Genomic DNA, 25,050 nt, shown 5'->3' with positions numbered 1-25,050 from the left:
CAGTATTTTAACCTTTGCCATAGAGGCACAGGAGCTTCTGTGGGCCTTTGTTACCAGGAGGTAATGCAGAGCTTCTGTGACTGCAGTGACCCTGGAATGAGAGTACTCTTTGTGGATCTGGGTCTTCATGAGGAGCCTCGTGGTGTTGGGGGACAGGTAAGATGTTTGGCTAAGAGTCAGCATTGATGGAGGGCAGCACCTAACTATTCATCCTCATCTATGTGTTTCAATCTCTTCTTCATCTGGTTTCTCAAACTCAAGACATTTACTTTGGAAACACAGTGACATATTTTCTGTTGGCACATCAGCACTTAGATTATCCCCAAAGTGGGAAATACCTATGTGATGTGATTCTAGTTAAGCTTCTTGGAAGCCTCCCAGTGAGTATTTCCATAGATCTGGGGAGAATGAGTCTAACTTTTCCTTTCCTAGGTGATTTAGCTTTGGAATGAGAATGCTGTCTGTTGTCCTATCTCTGGTGAGACGAACTCAGAGGAGATACGAAGAAAATAAGAACTTCCTAAGTGGTCAGGCCTTGCCCTTCAGCTTAATGCAGACATGCTGGTCCCAGTCCGAGTTCTGAAATCGTCACTGTCAACATGAGAGCCCTTATCCACTAGCTTCCTTGGTGGCTGTATTATCTCTGTGCAACCCTTAGGCTTGTCATCAGAGTAGCTTTTGTGTTTGATAGGAAAAAGGGCCCTACTGTTGGATGATCTTGGCAGGTAGAGTTGGTGGTTTCCTTTCCCAGTTTGCTACACACTCCACGCTGAAATTTACATGCAAGAGCAGCATCTTCTCACCCCTCACTGCCAATCACATTTAGAATTGCAGACACAGTCCTTCAACTAGAAAAGATTTTTTTCCTCTCCTTAATTTTTTTAGTACTGTGTATCCAACCCAGTGCTTCATGCATGGTAGGCAAGAGCTCTACTACTAAGCTACACCCCAGTCAATTCTTAAATTAAAAAAAAAAAATGTCAGACTGGGTCTTACTAAGTTGCCCATACTGGTCTTGAACTCACTATGTAGCCTAAGCTTACAATTCTGCCTCAGCCTCTGGAATAGCTGGAATTACAGATGTCTATCACCACACCAGGCCTCTCATTAAAATATTAATAGAACTTTCTTTTGTTTATTTTATGGAACTTAAGTAATTTCCTTTGTATTTTAGTAATTTATATGCTTTTCTCATTTTTAATTGAAGCCACTTAAGCGAGAAACTTACTATAAGAAAATATTCAATGAATTCTTATTTTATAAAAGTACTGTGCTTAGCATAGGGACAAAAAGACTCTCAAGGAACACAAAGACTAGAGAGGAAAGCATTGTGTTCCCAACAGCAATATCTGATACAAATTGGGTGTCCTACAATGCAAGTCTGACACTAACTTCCCAAAGTTAGGACAGACCCTGTAAATTAAAGGTTCAGTTCTATACACCAGCCACAAGAGGGCTCTCATGCTGCCTGCCCTTGTGGCTGGCCAGCTGTGAATTTGGTGGTACCCATGACCCTTTCTCAGGTTTGATAATTTCCCGAACAATTCACATAACTCAAGAAAGTACTACATTTAGGATTATAGTTTATTATGAAGGTGTGTTAGTTACTTTTCTCATCAATGTGACAAAATGCCTGACAGAAACCACCTAAGGGAGGAAGGATTTATTTTGGCTGACGGTTTCAGGGATTTCAGTTCCTAGTCTTTAGTTCTATTAATTCTGGGTCCATAGTGAGGCAGGCTGCAGGGGTGTGCAGACAAGGAGGCTGTTCACTTCATGGTGGGCAGAAAGGAAGGGACAGGGGACCAGATCTAATGTTCCCAAGGCATGCCTCCACGATCTACTTCCTCTAGCTAGGCCTCACCTCCTAAAATTTCCATCACCTCCCAGAATAGCACCACCAGTTGGGGACCACGCATTCAACCCAGGAGCCTGTGGGGGACGTTTCACATTCAGACCATAACAGAAAGATCCAAATTTAACAGGCAGATGAAGGGATACAGAGGGCAAGATTCTAAACAACTCAAGTACAGGAACTTCTATCTCCATGGAATTGGAGTGCACCACCTTCCTGGTACATAAATTTGTTCACTAACCAGGAAGATATCCTAGGTCCATTATTTGAAAAGTTTCGTTGAAGCTTTAAGGTTAAAACATGATTAATTAAGCCATTGGCCATTGGTGATTGGACTTAATTTTCAGCTTTCTCCTCTTCCTAAAGAAAGTGGGGTGGAACTGAAAGTTCCAAGCCTCTAATCTTGTGGGTGGCTAGCCCTTGTCTTGAAATTATCTGAGGTCATTAGCATAAACTCAGGTATGGTAGAAAAGGATTTTTTTTTTTTTAATTGGTAGTACTGGGGTTTTAACTCAGGGTCTTGCTCTTGTTAGGCAAGTGCTGTACTACTTGAGCCCTAGTCCTTTTTGCTTTTAGTTTTTTGTTTTCAGAGAGGGTCTCATGCTTTTGCCAGGGCTGGCCTCTGACCACAATTCTTTTATCTCTGCCTCCCCAGAAGTTGGGATAATTGGCATGAACCACCATACCCACCCTGACAAGGGATCTTTATGAAAACACTCCTATCATTCAGGAAATTCCAAGGATTTCTAGAGCTCTGAGTCAGGAATCAGTGAGAAAGACTATATAATTATACCACAAGCTCCCAAAGCAGCAGGAAGACTGGAACATATCTCCTTGGCTATTGATGTTTCAATGTGGAATAAGACCCAGAAATGTGGCAGTATTTCTAGGTCAGAAAAGCTGGAGATAATTGGGAGCTATCTGGCACTGAAGGGATTTTATTTACATTCCAAAAAATTACATCTGAGAGCCCAGAATCCTTTTCTTTTGCTTTTTTTCTCTAATACACTATAGGAAAGACAAATGGCAGCTGCAGGTATTGTAATGACCTGAACTGTCAGTCACTCCAGGTTTCTCAGTATGCAGTTGGAGATCCCATGGCCACAACCAGCCACAGCCCTTGGAAAAATGCTGCCAGAATCCTTTTCATCCTGTGCCCAACATCCTGAGGTGTGGAGAGAAAGCTGCCTCTTTCTCCTTTATACATTCTTTAAAAATCTATATTTCTCCTTTTCTCACCTGTAATATAATAGACTTCCAGATTTGTACGGATTAGACATTTGGCCTGGTTTTGATTGCGTTGCCTCAGGAGTAAAAATTGTGGTATGGGGAATTGAGCAAATAGCATTTGCTTTTTAAATGAATAATAATAACAATACTTTGAGCCACCATATTGGGACCTGTGTCTGATGCTGAGAGAGGCCTCAGGTGTCTCAGCCTCCGTCTGTAGCTTTGTGCCCTCCAATGACTGAAGGAGTCATCGGAAGGGCACCAGGACATGCCAGACACTGGGAATGGCAAAAGGGACTTCACTCTTGTGATTCAGCTAAAGATTTTTTCTCAGAACATAATAAATAAATAATAAACTTTTCTCTGGTGGTAGTTTTATTTATTTTTTTCTTATCATATTATTGTACTGGGGTACATTGTGGCATTTATAAAAGTGCTTACAATGTATCCTAGACGCACCCTCTCCATCCTTCTCCTTTATCTCCCCTCTCGCATTCTTGGAATAGTTTGCCACTTTCACACACGAGTACATAATATTTCCACGATAAATGCCCTTCTACGCCCTTTCCTTATCCTGGGTTATAGAGCTGAGTCCTATGGAACCTCAAAGGTCCTTATAAGAGGGAGAATGCAAGAAGAGGCATTTTCCCGAGATCCTCCAGGAGGAAGCAGCCCTGTCGAGTCCTCAATGCAAGCCCAACTGAAGCCCAGAGCAATTGATTTCAGACTTCAGGCATTTACAAATATAAGAGAATAAATCAGTGCTGTTTGAAGCCACCAAATTGATGGTGGGGCATGTTTGTAATTCCAGCTACTCAGGAGGCAGAGGGCAGAGGATCACAAGTTCAAGGCTAGCCTGGGAAAAGTTATCAAGACACAAAATAAAAAACAAAATAAAACAAAAAAGAGGGTGTCCGTGGTTCAAGTGGTAGAGTGCTTGACTAGCAAGTGTGAGGACCTGGGTTCAATCTCCAGTACTGAAAAAAATGTTTATAGCACTTTGATATAGCAGTTCTGGGAAAGAAACACATTAGTTAACACTGAAAATGGCATCCTGCTGTTAAATATTGCATTGCCTTTAGTAACAAAATTAGTTTCAGATCACATTCTCAGGCCAGGCTTTTTACTGAGAAAACTTAAGCAAGTTGAGGTGGTGCCCAGGGGACAATCTCTGGACTCCACTCACAGTGGCAAAGGAGTCTCAATAGCTCAGGTGCAAGATTTGCTCTTGGAGGCAATCCTTTGTCATGAGAATAATTAATACCAGGTAGCTACTGGGGGACCCATCATAAGTCCTGGAATGCTTACTTCCACCAACAGTGGCTCATGAGGAAATGGAAAATACCCCAAACGATTGTTCTTGGTCAAAGTGGAGAGGACTCTGAAGAGATGCTAAAGATCTGTGTGATTGTGGCCTACTGGTTCTAACGAAGATAAGCAAACCTGAACTTTGATACAATCAGAAAGATGAGTTAACACAGAAGACCTGGTGGAAATACTTTAACAAAGAAAAATCACCTTCACCTGAGGATGTAGCTCAGTGGTGGAGAACTGGTGTAGCATGTATAAGGCTCTGGACTCCACCTGCAGCACAGCACCGGAAGGGAGGGAGGAAGGAAGGAAGGAAGGAAGGAAGGAAGGAAGGAAGGGAGGGAGGGAGGGAGGGAGGGAGGAAGGAAGGAAGGAAGGAAGGAAGGAAGGAAGGAAGGAAGGGAGGGAGGGAGGGAGGCAAGGAGGGAGGGAGGGAGAGAGAGAGAGAGAAAAGAAGAGAAGAGAAGAGAAGAGAGAAAAGAGAAGAGAAGAAAGAAAAGAAGAAAAGGAGTGACCTTTTGAAAATACTTTAGCAAACCAAAGGAACAAACAAAATCCTGTTGGTAATTCTTAAGTTGGGAACTCACATATTATTGGATGGAAGAGTGGCAATTTACAAGATTTTTTTTTTGGGTATGTGTATTAGTCCATTGTGTAAGTTGCTTTCATTTGTGTGTGTGTATATATATACAAGCAATTGTTTATATATTTGTATATACAAATGTCTTTTGTATGTGTGTATTTATATATAGGTATATAAATTTCTCTTTTGTATGTATATGTATACTATCTGTAATTATGTATAAATTGTCTCCATATTATATATGTGTCTGTCTCTATAAAAGTTTATTTTTATGTATGTGTCTATTACACAAATATAAAAATGTTTTTATGTGCATATTCATAAATGTATATTTATATCTTAGATAGGTATATATATTAAGACATGTATAAATATGTGGAGTTTTGTAAACATATATATAATATACAGAGCCAATAAATACATACATATGTTTCTATCTATGTCTAAGATGAATTTATATAATTGTGCATCTTTCTATAAATATGTATATAAATGTATACAGAGAAGGAAATAAATTGATAATGAGGAATGAAAAAATGCTACTTTGTCTCTGTTCTGAACACTTTATGTTCACATTCAAGATAAAGTTAATAAACATAAATATTAAAAATGTTATGAAAACAGTATAATGAAACCCACCAAACACTGTTTGAAAAAGAGGAAGGAAGGGCTGGAGACAGCTCAAGTGATAGGGTGTCTGCCTAGCAAGTGTGAGGCCCTGAGTTCAAACCCCAGAACTGAAATAAAGGGTGGGGGGGAAGAGAGAGAGGAATGGGAATATAATGGAGGGGGTGAAGTTGTTCAAAGTACACTGTACACATGTGTGGAATTATCACAATGAAGTCCCCTTGTATTATGAATGTATGCTAATTCAAAAGCAAAATAAAAAAAAAGTAACATCACAAAAGAGAGCAAGGTCCTTTCTTGATACTGTAGGTATGATAACACTCCAGGAAGAGAGTTGGGATTGTCTCTCAAGAGACTGCACTGGATAGAGACAAGCAGAGAAACAGGGACCCAAAAAAAATACAGAGAAGAAGCAGCAAGAGCGGTAAATGGAAAACCAGGAGAATGTGTTGAGGAACTCAAGAGGATGATTTCAAGGAGAGAAAGTGGCCAACAGGGTTAACAATAAGAAATGAAAAGTAACCACTGGACATATTCCTTGCAGCAGCTGGCACAGTGCCTTTTACATGGTAAGAGTATATATATATATATATATATATATATATATATACTGATGTAAAGAGAACAAATCTGGAAATATCAACATCTGGATTTTAGCCAGGTGTGTTGGCTCGAGCTGTAATTGTACCTACGTGGAAAGTGGAGATCAGAAGAAGCAGGGTTTGTGAGGCCAACTCAGGCAAAAATTAGAGATGCATATCAACCAACAGCTGAGCAGGATGGCATGCACTTGTTATCCCAGCTATGTGGGGAAGCACAATAGGAGGATGATGGTCCACGCCTGCCCCAGGGGCATAAAGCGAGACCTATTAGAAAAATAACCAGTTCAAAAGGGGCTGGGAAAGGCTCAGGTAGTAAACCACTTGCTTGGCAAGCTCGAGGACCTGAGTTCAAACTCCATATGCCCAATATCAAACACAAAATCTGGATTTTAATTGCAACTGACACAATTGTTCTGAACATATTATTGCATATATCAGAGGAATTTGACTTTCCTGTGACTACTAAGTATAGCCTTCATGTAGCAAGCTTTCTCAGCTCTAAAGAACTGAGTACTCTGAGCATTTTCTCTGTCATTCCATATTCTTCCAAAACATGGTTGTTAAGGACTGTAAAATAGTCACTCATTTATTGGTACCATGACTATTTAACCATTCTCTCAGGCACTTAGATGATTTTCACTTTTCACTACTATCAATAACACTTCCCCCGATGACTTTTGTAGGTACCTTTTCAGTCACTCTATTTCCCCTATTTTTAGATTCCTAAAAATAGCGTCAAATTTTTCTGGTTTGACTGAATTACATGGCTGATTTCCACAAAAGCTTTAAGAATGTCCTAAACCACAGTGCCTTGGTGGAAGAGTTCAAAGTAGCATGAGAAAGCCACAAAGATTAGTGTTTTAAAAGCTGGGAAAGCATTAAATAAGGAGTAAAGCTAGCAGACCGTACAGATGCTGCATGGACTGGCTAGACATGAGCAACAGGTAGGAAGGTCCAGTGGGCTCATTCTTTTCCATTCTTTAGCTAGTATCCAGTGACAGGACTGGCTACATAATTTTTAAAAAATGAGTCCAACTACAAAACTGACAAGCCCTGAACACACAAATTTCACCTGGACTTGGAAATTCTCATTTTCATGGAGATAAAGTGAACCACACGGGCAAAACTAAAGGACAAAAATAATTTTGAGCCTTAGGATACATATGCTAATAGAGAGGTACGGGCCCCAAAGTCAGTGACATGACTGAAAAGGAAATCTAAGGACACCTTAACATTACATTCTTTTTGGAGATAGCATCTTGTTTTGTAGCCTAGGTTGACCTTGAACTTGCTCTAAACCCCAGATGGGCCTCCAACTTGAGATCCTTCTGCCTCAGCCTCCTGAGTACTGGGATTACAAGTGTACACCACATCTGGCTAGTATTATTGCGTTTAATATACCTTCTTCACATAACCATGCCTTCAGTTCTTCACGTGACCACACACCATTAGGAACAACTTACAAACAATTTTTTTGGCAGTACTGGGGTTTGACCCCAGGGTTTCATGCTTGCTAGTAGTCACTCAACCACTTGAAGAACATCCCAAATCTTAATTTAAACAAGAGATTTTTAGAGATATAGCAGAAACCTTCTTTTGGAAATGTCATTAGATTTTTCGGAACAAAATCAAAATAAGTCAGCCAAGTTTCAAATTTGAATGCTCATTAAGATGTCATTAAGAAGACATCTGAACAGTTACCATATGCCAGATAAAATGCCCAGCACAGAGAATGAAAGATGATTAAGATACTGAACCTGTTCCTAGTAAACCTCAAGTCAAGCAAGACAGATTTGTGGCTACAATTAAGACGCATCATTAGTGCACAGTAAATGTTGAAAGTGCTGTGGAAGCAAAGAAAAATAATGAATGCTACTTGAGTGATAGAGGAACCATCACAATTAATGTCTGAGCTGTATCTTCATGAACATGAATGTTTGCCACCTAGACAGGAGAACTGGATCAGGATGAGGGAAAGAGCAGCACAAAAGGATAGGAGCAAAAGGTATAAGAGCATGTGTGTTCAGGCTTCTCAACTCATGTGTACTTGGCAAACAAAATTCATGAGTAAAGTGACAAGGGTTAAGCCTGAAGAAAAAGGCAGGTGCCAGGGTTTGGAGAACCTTATGTGCCTAAAAGAAATGGGAGTTATTTAAGAATTTTTAAAAAACTCAGTGAATAACTAGAATATTATTATAATACAAGTGAAAAATTATTCTTGAATATTTTTAAGTGGAAGAGGGGACAGGGAAAAGAAAAACAGACAAGAAAGAACTTTGATTGTAATAGAATCTATATAATGAGGTAGAAAATTGTGTTTATGCCTGATGGTCCCTCTTCTTCAAGTACTTTGGTGCTGGGGAGGCTGAAAGGACAGATAAAGGCAGGAGGTTTGGAGAAAACAGTGAAGGAAGGCAAGGCTTGTTTTTTGTTTTTCCCAGTGCTGGTGACCAGGATTCTACCACCAGGTCATACCCCCAACCCAGAAAAACAAAGCTTTCAAGTACAAGAATCTGTGGGTTCTAGCTTTATTAAAAGAATAAGCATGCAATATTAAGGGTATAAAATTATTTTATTTCAAATGTGAAAATATAACAACTACTTACATATAAAATTTTAGGGTATTGAGGCATCCAAACTTTAAATTCTAACTTTATAAATGAACTTAAATTGGAGATAATAGTTATAGCAGGCATAAATATAATGGATAGTAATCCTTAGGTGGATTAAAATATAGGAGAAAAATAATATACTTTGTCACTGCTAAATGTACAGAATTGTCATGTCTAGTGCTGTGGACTCCCCCAAAACTTCTCCTCTTCAAAAGAGGATAACCAGAAGACAATTATAGGCACCTCATGGTTACGGGCAGGGATTGGTGAAAAGACCACATGACCTATTTCTGACCAATAAGACATGAAGAAAGTTTTGCTGGGAGAACCTCTGAGAAAGAGTTCAAGTCTGAGGGGACAGAAAAAAATTGTTCATCTTCTTCTGGATGCTACCAGGTCTGAAAGGGTCCATGGAACAGCCACAGCCACCATGCTACTAGCCCCAGAATGAAACCAGCACTGAAGAAGGCTGAGCAGATAAAGGGAAAAGATCTACACAGTTGTCTGAACCTGCCCTACTTGAATCTGTTGTTATGTGGGGTTGTAAATTTCCTTGTCTTCTAAGCCATTTAAATCAGGATTTTCTGTCACTTGTAGCACAAAGTTTTCAAAATGAAACAAGAACTAACAGGAGGGAAAACTAAACATTAACAGATGGTTATGATGTAGTGGACATTTTCTAAAGTTTCTGCTTTTAGTAAGTCAATTTCATGCACAATCATTTTAACACCTTATTTGAAGTTTACATAATACCTTCCCTCTGAATTGTCATTCACCATTTTTTGGGGGATGCTATCTCATCTAATCATCTGTCCTCTCACAAACTGTTTCTGAAAAAGATACACGAGCAGAGAGAAGTAGCAGCTGAATGTAGCTCCTGCTCTGGTGTAAGCAGGTAGCTCCTTTTTTACAACCAGCTTCAAGTTCTGGCAGTAAACTTCTCCCCCTTGGGAGCCTGTACAGATGGCAGAGGGAGGCGAGCATCTGACAACCTTCGAGTAGTTTTTAAAAATAAAAATAAGCACTTTCTTAAATCTAAAAATGTATCCTTCACCAATTTGCCTCCCAGCCATACTGGGAATATTCTTATACATTTTTAATAACCTTAAAAATAGTACACGCAAAGTGCTAAGCATAGTGTTTGGCACATGGTTTAATTAGCTACCATTATTAGCAGTGTTCTACTTAGACATCAAAATTCTGAGCTAAATTTGCAATGAGAGAGTCCCGGTGTTTCTGAGGCTCCCACTGGTTGATTTGTAACAAATCTGCTTGCCTTTCTATGGCTTGAGTTTTGCTTTCCTCTTACCAATACTTTTGAAATAGTTCATCTCAGGGCTAGACATTTGTTTTCATATACAGGCAGCAACTTTGGCATTTCTTATCACGAAAAACCCATAGGAGAAAGGGGGCAAGCCTAATGCACTTCCTGGACGGAGAGCTTTTTCTGACAAAGCTGGCAGGGTTTGATCATCCACCATCTTCAGAGTTTGACCATTGAGTTGGACAGATCTGCAAAGAGAAAGATACCTCTAAGTGAATAAAGGTGTACATGTACCATGACCCCTACAAAACTTGTGAAATCTTTTTTAGACCAAAAGAAATTTTTGTGGCAGGCATTGTTATACAACTTGTATTTCAACACTCTGCACGGCATTTGACATAAATGATTTTTACACTACAGTGGTAGAAGAGTTGGAACCAAGAACATAGGAATGCAAAGTCTGAAATATTTAGTTTCTATCTGGCCCTTTACTCAAATGGAACACCCCCCAACCTTTACTAGGCAAGATGATGGATATACAAAAAGGAAAACATAACTTCTGGAATTGTGGCAATTATATTTGATGGAAAATAGTTGGAAACAGTTATATATAAACGTACATTTTTATTAGAATAGTATGTAAATTTCCTTAACATAAAAAATGAAAGTCCACTTGAAACTCTGTCCATAAACCATCTAACTAACTCCTTTCTTTCGCCAGAAAGTATTGGCTCATTATGTTACATTAGTAAGGTATTTTTGTAGGGTGTATTTTGCTATAGTGAAATAAAAACAATTTTGTTTGGCTAAACCACAGGAAAAAATATGTCTCTGTGCATTTTACTGTTGAAATTAAAATTAAAAATTGAGCTGCTGGCCTATAATCCTAGCTACTCAGGAGCAAGAGATCAGGAAGATCGCAGTTTGAAGCCAGCCGGGGCAAATATTTTGCCAGACCCTATCTTGAAAAAACGTTTCACAAAAATAGGGCTGGTGGAATGGCTCAAGGTGAAGGCCCTGAGTTCAAATGCCGGTACTGGGAAAAAAAAAAGAAACAAAACAACAACAATAAAAAACTGAGTCAAAAAATGAAAAAAAACTTAGACTAGTGTTATTTCTTATACATACCTATTATTTAATAAAAAGTAATTGTGCTCAGCAACTAATCCAATATAGGTAAGAGTCTATGAAAAGCTTTAGTCTATTTTTACTGATTTCCTCAATCCTGAATTATGCTTATGTCTTTATCATTTTCTTAAATACTTTTCATACTACAAAAAATCAGTATGAAGAGGAGGATCCAAGATGGTGACTAGAGGGAGGAAGCAGACAGCATGAGCTCTGTGAATCAAATATCTTACTGAGATACTGGAGCCACACTTGGCAGGAAAAAACCACCAAGAAGAAGCAAAACTCTGACACCTCGAGCTCCCAGCCCATACAAAGCTTTGCCACACTAAATTACACTAAGAAAAACGAAGGGCTCCTGCGCCGCTAGATGCTGGCTCCAGACCTGCTTGGGAGAGGCAGACCAACAGACTAGGGACAGAAACAGCACCAAGGGGAATGATAGGCAGACGAAAAAGGGATGGAAACTATTCTCCCCCACCACCCAACAATAAATTAGTACAGGATTCAGAGGGAAGTGAAGAAAACGGATACCCAATTCCAGACTCTAACAAAACAAAGGTAGACTATGCCAAGCCCACAAGAACACCCTGAAAGAAGAAATCCTGCAAGAAATCACTGAGAATTTCATGGAGATGTTACTAGACATGGTCAACCAAAATGTACAGGAGGCACTCAAAAAATTCCAAGACAACAAAAATAAAGAATATGAAAAGACACAAAAACAAATAAATGAACTCATAGGAGCCCTAAATAAATACCAAAGTGAAACAGAACACCACAAATAGAGAGATAAATGAATTAAGGAAGAAAATTGACAATATTAAAGAGGAAGTGACCCATGATATGGACAACCTCAGAAAAAAGAATGAAACAAAAATACAAAGAAAATGGATGGCCACTCCAGCAGACTAGAACAAGCAGAAGACAGAATCTCAGAACTTGAAGATGAAATAGAAATTAAAGGAAAAACTGAAGAACTATTAGTCAAGCAACTCAAAACCTGTGAAAGGATTATGCAAGAACTCACCAACTCTAACAAAAGACCAAACCTGAGAATCATGGGCATTGAAGAAGAAGAAGAGGTGCAAGCAAAAGGAATTCATAATATATTCAACAAAATAATAACAGAAAAATTTTCCAAATCTAGAGAAAACTATGCCCATTCAGGTACAGGAAGCCTCCAGGACACCAAACAGACTTGAGCAAAACAGAACTACCCCATGACATATTATCATTAAAACAACAAGTACAGAGAATAGAGAAAGCATATTGAAGGTTGCAAGAGAGAAAAAACAAATAACACACAAAGGTAAACCCATCAAAACCACAGCAGATTTCTCAACAGAAACCTTAAAAGCAAGAAGAGCATTGAGTGAGGTATTCTGGGCACTGAATGAAAATAATTTCAACCCTAGGATACTCTATCCAGCAAAGCTATCATTCAAAATAGATGGAGCAATAAAGTCTTCCATGATAAGCAGAAACTAAAACAATATATGACCACCAAGCCACCACTACAAAAGATTCTTCAAGGAATTCTGCACACACAAAATGGAAGGAAATGAAACCATGAAAGGACAGGCAGTACGAAACCACAGGAGAAGAAAAGGCAAGAAAGTAGAGAGTAACACTGATTCAGCTGCACACAATCAAACCCTACATGACAGGGATCACCACATACCTATCAATACTAACACTGAATGTTATCAGACTTAATTCCACAATCAAAAGGCACCATTAGGCAAACTGGATTAAAAAGGAAGATCCAACAATCTGTTGTTTACAGGAGGCCCATCTCATTGACAGAAACAAGCACTGGCTTAGAATGAAAGGCTGGAAGAAGATTTACCAAGGCAATGGCCCCTGAAAACAGGAAGGAGTAGAAATTCTTACCTAGGACAAAGTAGACTTCAAACCTACATTGATCAAATGAGATAAAGAAGGACATTCCATACTAATAAAAGGGGAAATACACCAAAAGGAAATAACAATTATCAACCTATATGCACCCAATGTCAATGCACCCAATTTCATCAAACATACCCTGAAGGACCTAAAAACATATATAGACTCCAACACAGTGGTAGTGGGAGACATTAATACCACCCTATCACCAATAGATAGGTCATCCAAACAAAAAATCAATAAAGAAATCCTAGATCTAAATCACACCATAGATCAAATGGAACCTAGCTGATGTCTACAGAATATTTTATCCAACTTCTGCACAATATACATCTTCTCAGCAGCCCTTCTCCAAAACTGATCATATCTTAGGGCACAAATCAAGCCTCAGCAAATATAAGAAAACAGAAATAATCCCATGCATTCTATCTGATCACAATGCATTAAAACTAGAACTAAACAACAAAAACAACAGCAGAAAATACACAAGCAATTGGAAGCTGAACAACACATTACTCAATGATCAGTGAGTCATCAATGAAATAAAGGAGGAAATTAAAAGGTTCCTGGAAGTTAATGAAAATAAAAACATGACCTACCAGAACCTATGGGACACAGCAAAGGCAGTCCTAAGAGGAAAGTTTATAGCCATGAGTGTCTATATTAAAAGGACAGAAAGATCGCAAATCAATGATTTAATGCTTCATCTCAAACTCCTAGAAAAACAAGAACAAGCAAATCCCAAAACAAGCAGAAGGAGAGAAAAATAAAAATAAGGGTCAAAATCAATGAAATAGAAACAAACAAACAAAAAACACATACAAAGAATCAATGAAACAAAAAGTTGCTTCTTCGAAAAAATAAGCAAGATTGACAGACCCCTGGCAAACCTGACTAAAATGAGGAAAGAACAAACCCAAATCAGTAAAATCAGAAATGCAAAAAAGGGAGATAACAACAAACACCACGGAAATCCAGGAAATCATCAGAGACTACTTTGAAAGCCTATAATCTAATAAATTTGAAAATCTTGGAGAAATGGACAGATTTCTAGACACCTATGATATCCAAAACTGAACCAAGAGGATATTAATCACATGAATAGATCTATAACACAAAACAAAATTGAAGCAGCAATCAAGAGTCTCCCAAAAAAGAGAAGTTCAGGACATGATGGATTCTCTGCTGAATTCTATCAGACCTTTAAAGAACAAATACCAACCCTCCTTAAACTGTTCCATGAAATAGAAAGGGAAGGAAAACTGCCTAACTCATTCTATAAGCCAGTATTACTCTCATTCCCAAACCAGACAAAGACACTATAGGAGAACTACAGGCCAAGCTCCTTAATGAACATTGATGCAGAAATACTCAATAAAATAATGACAAACCAAATCCAACAACATATCAGAAAGATTATTCATCATGACCAAGTTGGCTTCATCCCAGGGATGCAGGGGTGGTTCAACATACGAAAATCTACAAATGTAATACAGCACATTAATAGAACCACAGACAAAAACCATTTGATCATCTCAATAGATGTAGAAAAAGCCTTCAACAAGATCCAACATCACTTCATGATAAAAGCTCTAAGAAAACTAGGAATAGAAGGAATGTACCTCAACATTGTAAAGGCTATATGTGACAAACCTATAGCCAACATCATACTTAATGGAGAAAAACTGAAACCATTCCCCTAAAATCATGAACGAGACAAGGGTGTCCACTATCCTCACTCCTATTCAACATAGTCCTAGAATTCCTAGCCAGAGCAATTAGGCAGGAAGAAGGAATAAAAGGAATACAAATAGGTAAACAAACAGTCAAAATATCCCATTTGAAGATGGTATGACCCTATACCTTAAAGACCCAAAAAACTCTACCCAAAAGCTCCTAGACACCATAAACAGCTGCAAGGTAGCAGGACACAAAATCAACTTACAAAAATCATTAGCTTTTCTATGCACCAATAAGGAACAAACCAAGAAAGAATACATGGAAACAATTCCATTTGCAATAGCCTTAAAAAAAATCAAATATCTAGGAGTAAACTTAACAAAGGATGTGAATGACCTCTACAAGGAGAACTATAAACTCCTGAAGAAAGAGATCGAGGAAGACTACAGAAAGTGGAGAGATCTCCCATGCTCATGGATCGGTAGAATCAACATAGTAAAAATGGCTATACAAAGCAATCTACACGTTTAATGCAATTCCCATCAAGATCCCAATGACTTTCATCACAGAGATTGAAAAAATCTACCCTAAAATTCATTTGGAAACACAAAAGACTGTGAGTAGCCAAGGCAATACTCAGCAAAAAGAGCAATGCTGGAGGTATCACAATACCCAACTTCAAACTATATTACAAAGCAATAGCAATAAAAACAGCATGGTACTGGCACAAAAACAGACATGAAGACCAGTGGAACAGAATAGAGGACCCGGATATGAATCCACACAGCTATGCCCACCTTATTTTTGACAAAGGCACTAAAAATATACAATGGAGAAAAGACAGCCTCTTCAACAAATGTTGCTGGGAAAAGTGGTTATCTGTCTGCAAAAAACTGAAACTAGATCCATGTTTATCACCCTGTACTAGTATCAACTCAAAATGGATCAAGGGCCTTAATATCACACCCAAAACTCTGAAGTTGGTACAGGAAAGAGCAAGAAACACTCTGGAAGTAATAGGTACAGGCAAGGACTTCCCCAGTAGAACCCCAGCAGCTCAGCAACTAAGAGAAAGGATGGACAAATGGGACTTCTTAAAATTAAAAAGCTTCTGCACAACAAAAGAAATGGTCTCTAAACTGAAAAGACCACCCACAGAGTAGGAGAAAATATTTGCTAGCTATACATCAGACAAAGGACTGATAACCAGAATATACAAGGAACTTAAAAAACTAAACTCTCCCAAAATTGATGAACTAATAAAGAAATTGGCAACTGAACTAAACAGAACTTTCTCAAAAGAAGCAATTCAAATGGCCAAAAAAACACATGAAAAATGCTCACCATCTCTAGCCATAAAGAAAATGCAAATCAAAACCACACTAAGATTCCACCTCATCCCTGTTAGAATAGCCATCATCAAAAACACCAACAATGACAGGTATTGGCGAGGATGTGGGGAAAAGGAACCCTTGTACACTGCTGGTGGGAATGCAAGCTGGTGCAACCACTCTGGAAAAAAATTTGGAGGCTTCTTAAAAATCTAAACATAGACCTACCATATAATCCAGCAACCCCACTCATAGGGATATACCCAAAGAATGCAACACAGGTTGCTCCAGAGGCACCTGCACACCCATGTTTATTGCAGCGCTATTCACAATAGCCAAGTTATGGAAACAGCCAAGATGTCCCACTACTGATGAATGGATTAAGAAAATGTAGTATTTATACACAATGGAATTTTACTCAGCCATGAAGAAGAATGAAATCTTATTCTTTGCAACTAAATGAACGGAACTGGAAAACATCATTCTGAGTGAGGTTAGCCAGGCTCAGAAGACCAAAAATTGTATGTTGTCCCTCATATGCGGACTTTAGATCTAGGGCAAATGCAGCAATGTGGTTGGACTTGGGTCACATGACAAGGGGAGAGCACATACAGGAAGAATGGGGAGAGGCAGGAAACCCAAAACATGTAAGCATTTGATGTCCCCACTGCAGAGGAGCTAATACAGAAACCTTAAAGCAACAGAGGTCAGTATGAGAAGGGGATCAGGAATCAGTGTAAAAATCAGTTAGAGATGAATCAATTCGGGTTGTAACACATTTGTACAAGGAAGCAATGCTTGGAATCTCTCTGTATAGCTTTCCTTATCTCAACTAGCAAAACTGCTTTTTCTTTCTTATTGTTGTCTATACTCTCTCTTCAACAAAATTAGAGATAAGGGCAGAACAGGCTCTGCCTGGAAGCAAGTGGGGGGGTGCAGGCGGAGAGGAAGGGGATGGGGGGCAGTGGGGAGAAATGGCCAAAACAATGTATGCACATGTGAATAAATGAGTAAAAAAAATCAGTATGACAATGAAAAAGTGGGACCTGTTGAAACTATTCTAAGAATGGGGAAGGATAAAAGAGAATGATGGAGGGGGTGAATTTAACTAAGATACATTGTAAGCACTTTTGTAACTGTCACAATGTGCCTCCAGAACTACAATAATGATAATAAAAAAGCACTTTTTTATTGTTGAAATCTTAGAAAACTATGTGAGTTACACATGTACTAATATGCGACATAAGTATATTTGTGGAACACTTATAGTGCCTTGCAGACATAAGCACCATGAAAGTATCATGCATCATCATCCATTATTTTGATAAACACAACAAAAATAAGCTATTTTTAATATTTTGATGTATATTCATTACATCTTTCTAAGTATGTATATGACATTTTCAGTTAACAAAAATGAGCATAATGAACATATTTTCTTAAAACTCAATTCTTTTTTTCTTAATACATCCTAGTGTTTGCTCAGATCATTTCACAAACACCCACTACACCACTTGCATGGATACACAGGATGCCATGCTGTGAGTGTATTAATTTATTTACTTAATCCTCCACAGTTGGGATATTTTCTTGTTGCCATGCAGAGTTGCCACGTATTTTTTACTGTTAAAGATCTCTCACCCCCTTCCTTAAAGGATGAATGAGCAGAAAGACTGTTTTCATGTAACTTCAGTTCGATGCTCAGCTCTGGGTGCCTTAAGTTAAGACATATCACTAACATACCCATGGCTGTGCCAGAGGCTACCAAGCCTGCACGTGTGTCAGTCTTTGTTTTATTGCCTACGTCACATCAAGCTTAGATTTGACAGGAAGGAAACATCATGACCGTCATTAGGACACCACGACCAAAAATAGGTCTTGAAAACACCTAAGTGATGGTAAGAGTTTGCATGACACTAATACCCTGCACGAGAACACAGACAAATGCCACAAATGCTTTGGGGAAGGGTATTTTGCTACCTCCATTTAAAGGTCAATCTGATTATTTGAATTAATACTGCTGTGGTACCATAAGGAATATGGGGAACACCGTATCATCGGGCTGTGTTGTTTTATCAGCTGTACAGGTACCTAAAAGATGCGACAAGTTTACCGGGTGTAAGCTTCCTGTGTGCTGGGCCATGAGGTGGGTTTTATTTCAGGGTAGCAGCTTGTTTCATATTTTGGAGACAGTAACATGAAGATAAGGAAATAGAAGACAAGTTTGTCAAATTTCAGATGAAGTAAAGCCTTAAAGAATTAGTAAGCAATAGGTTTGGCAGAATTGGGAAATATTTATCTGAGATAATGTAAAATACTGCTTCCTTATTAAAAATGTTTTCACTCAAGTATTTATTAAATACTACTCAGAACCCTGTTAGGCACTATCCAAAGATGGTTCAATTAAAAAATTATTTTTCAGGCCTGGGAGCCAGTTGCTCACATCTGTGATCTTAGCTACTTGGGAGGTGGAGACTGGGAGGATTGGGGTGATTATGGTTTGAGGCCAGCCCAGGCAAATAGTTCACAAGACCTCCATCTCCAAAAAAAGCAAAGCAAAACAGACTGGCTAAGCAGTAGAGTATCCGCTTTGCAAGTGCAAAGCTCTGAGTTCAAACCCCAGTCTCACCAAAAAATACTTATTTTTTTTCAGGGTGACCATGGTATAACTTTCAGAGCAAGTGTACAGACTATAATTTCAAATTCATTTGGGATACTGTTTGCAAAATACATAGGGAAGTGTGACCAACATATACTCATCAATGTCAGGCTAAGGAAATAAAATGTTTTCTATAATTTCACCAATTTTCTAATTATAAAGCATGAATTATGTGCTCAAAATAGAACTAGGTCTGATAAATACATCAAAAAGAATAATTGAGCTGGGCAGAGTGGCTCACTTCTGTAGCCCCAGGTACTCAGAAGGCAGAGATCAGGAGGATCATAGTTAGAGGTCAGCCCCAGCAAAGTTTACAAGATCCCATTTCAACCAATAAAAGTTGGGTGTGGTGGTACAGGCCTGTCATCCCAGCTATGCAAGAAGCATAAATAGGAGGATATCAGTCCAGGCCAGCCGGGCTTAATTGCTAGATCCTATTTGAAAAATATTGCAAAGAGCAAAGGCTCAAGTGGCAGAGTGCCTGGCTGGCAAGCCCAAGGCCCTGAGTTCAAATCTCAGTGCCATACCCCACAATGGAAGAAATTGGACATATTCAGCCTGGAGAGAATGGTCCTTCAAACACAGGAGGGTTAACCAGGAGAATATGAGGTGTTCAGCATTGCTCCAGGTCAGGGGTGGCAATGAACAGGTTACATATGTAAGGCAGCAGGACAGGGATAGGACACCAGGGTCAGAAAGGGGCAGAGGAAAACTAAAGATACGAATGACCTCCCTAAAGCAGACAGCCCCAATGCTATTCCAGCTAAGGGAGCAAGCAAACTCAGGGGTGCCAGAGTATCCATTGTACAAGAAAAGCTAGAGGGTTAGGGGTGTGGTTCAGAGGCACGTACTTAGCATGTACAAGGTCCTGGTTTCGATCTCCAGCACCAAAATAAAAAAAAAAAAACAATCTAGAAATTCACTCAGATATTGTAGTAATTGACAATTTGTAAATGTTGACAATTTACTCAAAACAAAAACTTATAGAGTGCATTTTAACCTTCCCTATCAAACCCACATTTTTTGTTTGTTTTAGCAGCACTGGGGTTTGAACTCCGGGCCTCACACTTGACAGGCAAGATGCTCTCCCACTTGAGCACAACTTTGACCCTTTTTGCTCTGGTTACTTTGGAGATAGGGTTTCACTTTTCTGCCCAGGCCAACTTGGACCACAATCTTCTTATTTATGCTTCCTGCAGTAGCTGGGGTGACAGGTGTGTGCCACAGTGCCCAGCTTTTTTCTGTTGAGATGGGGTCTTGTGAACTTTTTGCCTACGCTGGTCTCAAATTGTGAACTTCCCGATCTCAGCCACCCTAGTAGCTAGTGTTACAGGCGTGAGCCACCGGCCCCTGGCTAAACACTTCATACTTTAGAGTCCACTTTGAGAATAGTCATGATAAAGACAGAACTTTTTGACCCACCCTAAACAGAACCTTAACAGTCTATGTGTCTAGCTGTTCAAGACAGCCATTCTTTGTGCTCCGTGAAACATATTCTTTCATAAGATGTAATCAATGATTGGGTTTTAAAACCAAAGTGTATGTGAATCAATTTCAAATAATCACCTAGATTATTCTGGCCATTTTTTCCCCTCTTACTTTAACAAATAAGAGAAAACAACTTCGATGCTATAAGAGAATCATACCTAGCTCACATGATGTGCTATTTTACACCACCCATGTGCCCTTCACAGTAATTACCACAGAGCTATGTTTTGCTTTAGTGGCTGTGTTACCAAGAAATGTCTTTTCAGAGCAAGTAATGTAAATGCATTGAGTGGATCTTGATGTATCAAGTGATTTGGAAACACAAATTGTCTCTTGAGATAACGGCTGGATTGTGTTCATATCCTGCTATGGGCTCTCAGGTGAGGTACACTTGTATTAGTAAGTATTCACATACTTCCTGCAGGCTAAAACTGTTAGAACTTGAAACAGTTGTTGTTCTTTTTTTTTGCTCCCTTTCAAAACTCTCTGTTCTGATAAACACCAATAAATAGAAAGAAAATTGGAAATGAACGAGGCAAATGACTCACTTGGAAAGTAATCCATCAGGTCCTGAAGGTTTTACAAGGTACTTATCCACTTTTTTGTTAAATAAGTGACGTGGTAACTGCAAGCGCTTGGTGACATTATAGAGGTTTAAGGCATACAGAGTTATATCTCCTTCTTGATACCTTGGACTACAAGCAAATAGGTTAATTCAATAAAAATCCTTCTCCAATTTAAGCAATTAAGAGCTTGACTATAAGTATGATCTTGAGTATTAAGTATTAATTTCCACAATGATGATGGGTATCTTTTCTTTTAAATATAAGATCAGGCCACTCATGTGTTCCTACTTTGAAAGTGTAATACAGGTAGTTCTTCACACCATCATTTTCTGAGCCAAAGCTCAACATCTTTGCTGCTCTGCCAGGCTGTTTCTAGAAAGCCAGCTAGACCACCTATTTTTAGAGGTAGGAAGGTTAAATGATAAAATAAATAAATAAATAAATTTTGTGAATTTATGTGAATTTAAATTACAAACCATATAAACAGGAGCTATTGCTAACCTCATAAAAAGACTAAAACAAGAAAAATAAGTTGACACTTTTCAAAATTTATGCATTCAAACCATTCCCTCTCTACTTTGTGGTGGGGGCCTCGCTATTCAGAGTTCCCGGTCACCAGGAATGGGAAGCGCTAGGTGAAGTTTTGGGCTTAAATAGAATCATCCCATCAGGAATGACAGTTGAAACTAAGAAAAAGAGAAAATTCCTGAGACTTAGGGGTTTTCTTTGCTACCTAAAGCTAGAGTATAGGACTACAAAAACCTGTATGATTTCTCAATTCTAGAACCGTGGTTACAACTTTAAAACATAAGATTGTTATTATTCTTCTTTGAATTCTTTTTCTTCTTCTTCCTTCATGGATTTATCAAGAATGATGCAAGGAGATAAGATTATTCATATCCGCTCGTGTTTGTATTCACATTCATTCATTCCTTTAGTGAATTAGTTGTGTAAGTATAGCTATTTTTCTTATTCTTATTTACTAAAACTCAGGATATATTTCCATTACAGATTATGACAATCAAAACATTATATAAGCCTTTATTGGACCTCAAATGCCTGTTTTAAGCAATGTAGGTGGTTTTTTTTAAGTTGAATTCTGGTGTCATATCACTATGATTATGAAAAAGAAAAAAGAACGATGTTACCGCTTAGACCCACTATGTAGATAGCAGCAGGGTGTTGGAGCAGGAAATTTGTGCTTGCAGATTAAAACTTGTTGCTGGGCCCGAGGTGTGTGTCACACTTACTGGCTGGCATCTGTGCAGTGAAGGTACACGCGTAGTTTGCTTCTTTCTGCACCTTTCACACTTGCCATGAGCACAGTGCTGCCCACCAGTTTCTTGAACAGAAGAGACAGCCAATAATCCTAGTTGTGGTGGTTGGAGAGGGAAAAGACAGGTCTTCACTGATTTCCTTATTTTTATTTGAACAAAACCACCGACAAGCACACAGTCATCCTGAAGGAATGTGACTGCTCTCTTAGCAGGAGATTTAAGAAGGATTCTGTTTTGTTTTTTCTTTTTATGAATGTGATCAGCATGAATCTGAGGACCATATTTTGCTTGCTGCATTTTATCCCTGGAGGACCCTGTTTCTTTAATTAAAAGGGCCATTGTCACTGAAAGACTTCAAGTGTGCAGTCCATTGCCCAGAAAGTTTAAATAATCTTGGTGGTCTTTCATCCAAGAACACACTCACACATGCACAGGGATAAGTTTATAAAATAAAACTTTTGTCTAAAAAACCCAATTTTCTTTAAAACGTTATAGCCATCTTAATTAGGCAGTGGACTAGCTAACAATCATCATTTGCTATGCATACCAAAAGAGAGACAGATAGACATTGTGTGCTTCCTGATGGAAGAACACAGAATCACCTGTGACGATTTCTTGATAAGAAAAAATTTTTTTGCTAGGTGCCCATGGCTCACACCTGTAATCCTAGTTACTCAGGAGGCAGAGATCAGGAGGATCGAGGTTCAAAGCCAGCGTGGGCAAATAGTTTACAAGACCCTATCTCGAAAAAACCAATCACAAAAAGGGCTGGTGGAGTGGTTCAAGGTGTAGGCCTTGAGTTAAAAAAAAAAAAATTAAATAGGATCACGTTAACAGGAAACAAATTAAACTGAGGAACATGCAAAATAATACCACGGGAATAAATTCAGCAAAACCCAGAATAATGGGAAATAATATAGAAAAAATGACTTATTTTCTTTAATTAAATATTCTAAGAAACAAATGTAAGAGACACATCAACCAAAATGCTTCATGTGGATCTGATATGGATTCTGATTTTAATAAATCAACTATAATAATATTTTAGACAATAAGGAAATGTGAAACACTGACGAAATTACTCAAATAATTCCTTTAAGAATTATTCTTTCAACAGATATCCTCAAATACCAGTTTGGACTATAAAAATCAAGGTCATACTTCTTAGGGCCACATCTATAATGCCTTACCTTTTAGTAGATCTCTCTTTCAAAACACTACATTTCCTGGCTTAACACTAAGATAAGAGATAGGCTAGAAGTAAGATTTTATTAATAAATCTCTTAAACATCATTGACAAAATAATTGATTCTTAGGGTGATTTTTAAAACATACACAGTACTGGCTTATTGTAAAGTTAAATAACTGTGATTTCATAGCCAGGTGTGGTAGTACACATGACTTGGCTATTTATTGAGAGGTTGAACTTTTTGTAGGAGGTTAGGTTAGCACCAAGGGTCCTAGGTTTCCTCTAGTTATAGAATTAGAAAAATGATGGTCACTTACCGGTAATGGTTCAAAGTTTTGGTCCACTAAATGATAGTTTCCGGCTCCAAATAACACCTGCCTCATCACCACTTCTATGCCCATTTGGGCTGAGAGGCCCAGTTTATCGAGCCACCTAGGACACAGTGACACCCCTTCTTCAGATTTGAAAGCAAAAATCACTCAATTCTAAATACACACAGATTTAATCATCTGTGTGGGAGGAATTAACAGGAAACTAGAAGAGTATCATTAATTACAAATATGCCATTCAAATGAAATGGTGACCATATATGGTGACACGTCCTCCCTCTACATCCTCCCTCATGTTAGCAAGACAGCACGTCCTAGCAGATTATTAGTATGTCACAGCAGTCCTTCTCAACCAGAGCCAGACAAAATCTACAACGTAGAGTACACAAACTCCCACTCCTACAATTCTTCATCGTGTAGCCCACCCTGCACACACACACACACACACACACACACACACACACACACACACAACTAACCTGTTATGGACACCTCCCTCATCCTCCTTCTACCCCCGCCCCCTTCAGGTAAGGGTAAAACAAATATCTCCAGCCTTCTATTCCTCGTGCTCCTATGAGCATAAAAGATTGGTATTTTATTCTAAGCTTGTGACAATGAAGATGGCTGTGGGCAAATAAGGATGGAAGTGGAAAGAAAAAAATCTCAACATATACAGACATGTAAATTAAGAGTACTGAGAGAGTGAGGCATTGAAAATAAGTTAACCAGTAGTTTAGCACAATCAAATTTGTGGTGTTGGCTAATGAGATGATTTAGTAAATTTTTAAATTCACTGGTAGTCTCTCTGATGTGACTTCATACTTTAGGCTCTAAATTTCTTGGGAATCTGTAATACAGCTGCATATACTAATATCCTTCTCAGAACCAAAGTTCACTCTGCCCCTCTGCTTCCTTCCTTCTTTTCTTTCTTTAGCAGGGTCTCTTGTCTCTTTATATAGACATCCCCGACTGGCCTGCAACTCATGATCTTTCTGTTTCTGCCTCCTGAGCCACGATTACAGGCATGAATCACCATGCTTGGCTGACAATGAGTTTCTTTAGAGGATGGTCTCTGCTATGGTTTGGACCTTAAATGTCTCTCAAAGGCTCAAGTTTTGAAGGCTGGGTCTCCAGTTAATGGTGTTCTTGTGAGGTGGTGGAAACTAGAAGGTGGGACCTAGTTGGAAGAAGTAGGTCATTGGGGGGGCTTGCCCTTGAAGGGGAAATTGGGATTTTAGGGCCCTTTCCTTTCTCTCTCTCTCTTTTGCTTCCTGTCTGTGATGAGGTGAACAGCTTCCTCTGCCACACACCTCTGCTATGGTGTTCTACCTCACTAAAGGCCTAATGGTAACAGGGTCAAGGGACCATGGACTAAAACCTCTGGAACTATTTACCTGGGCTAGCCTCAAAT

The 25,050-nt window shown here is 38.8% G+C and overlaps 1 protein-coding gene and 1 non-coding gene across 3 annotated transcripts in view; both read right to left on the bottom strand.

The window, feature by feature from the left end:
- Nucleotides 1–2,861: 2,861 nt before the first annotated feature.
- LOC141411237 (small nucleolar RNA SNORA44) lies at nucleotides 2,862–2,989 on the bottom strand. Its single transcript, XR_012436051.1, has one exon. It is a non-coding gene; the product is annotated as a small nucleolar RNA SNORA44 (small nucleolar RNA).
- A 5,772-nt stretch (nucleotides 2,990–8,761) lies between these two features.
- Hpse (heparanase) overlaps nucleotides 8,762–25,050 on the bottom strand; it is a 35,409-nt gene continuing 19,120 nt past the window's right edge. For both annotated transcript variants that reach the window (XM_074041869.1, XM_020159088.2), the window contains exons 9-12: nucleotides 23,628–23,742; nucleotides 22,095–22,213; nucleotides 20,827–20,973; nucleotides 8,762–10,332 (exon numbers count right to left, since the gene is read on the bottom strand). In XM_074041869.1, the coding sequence (XP_073897970.1) occupies nucleotides 10,173–10,332; nucleotides 20,827–20,973; nucleotides 22,095–22,213; nucleotides 23,628–23,742 (541 nt within the window). In that variant the 3' untranslated portion in view covers nucleotides 8,762–10,172. The remainder of the gene's footprint in view (nucleotides 10,333–20,826; nucleotides 20,974–22,094; nucleotides 22,214–23,627; nucleotides 23,743–25,050) is intronic.

The sequence above is a fragment of the Castor canadensis genome, chromosome 9 (assembly GCF_047511655.1).
Source record: "Castor canadensis chromosome 9, mCasCan1.hap1v2, whole genome shotgun sequence".
NCBI classification, from domain to species: Eukaryota; Metazoa; Chordata; class Mammalia; order Rodentia; family Castoridae; genus Castor; species Castor canadensis.
This window is presented reverse-complemented; position numbering and strand designations above follow the sequence as displayed.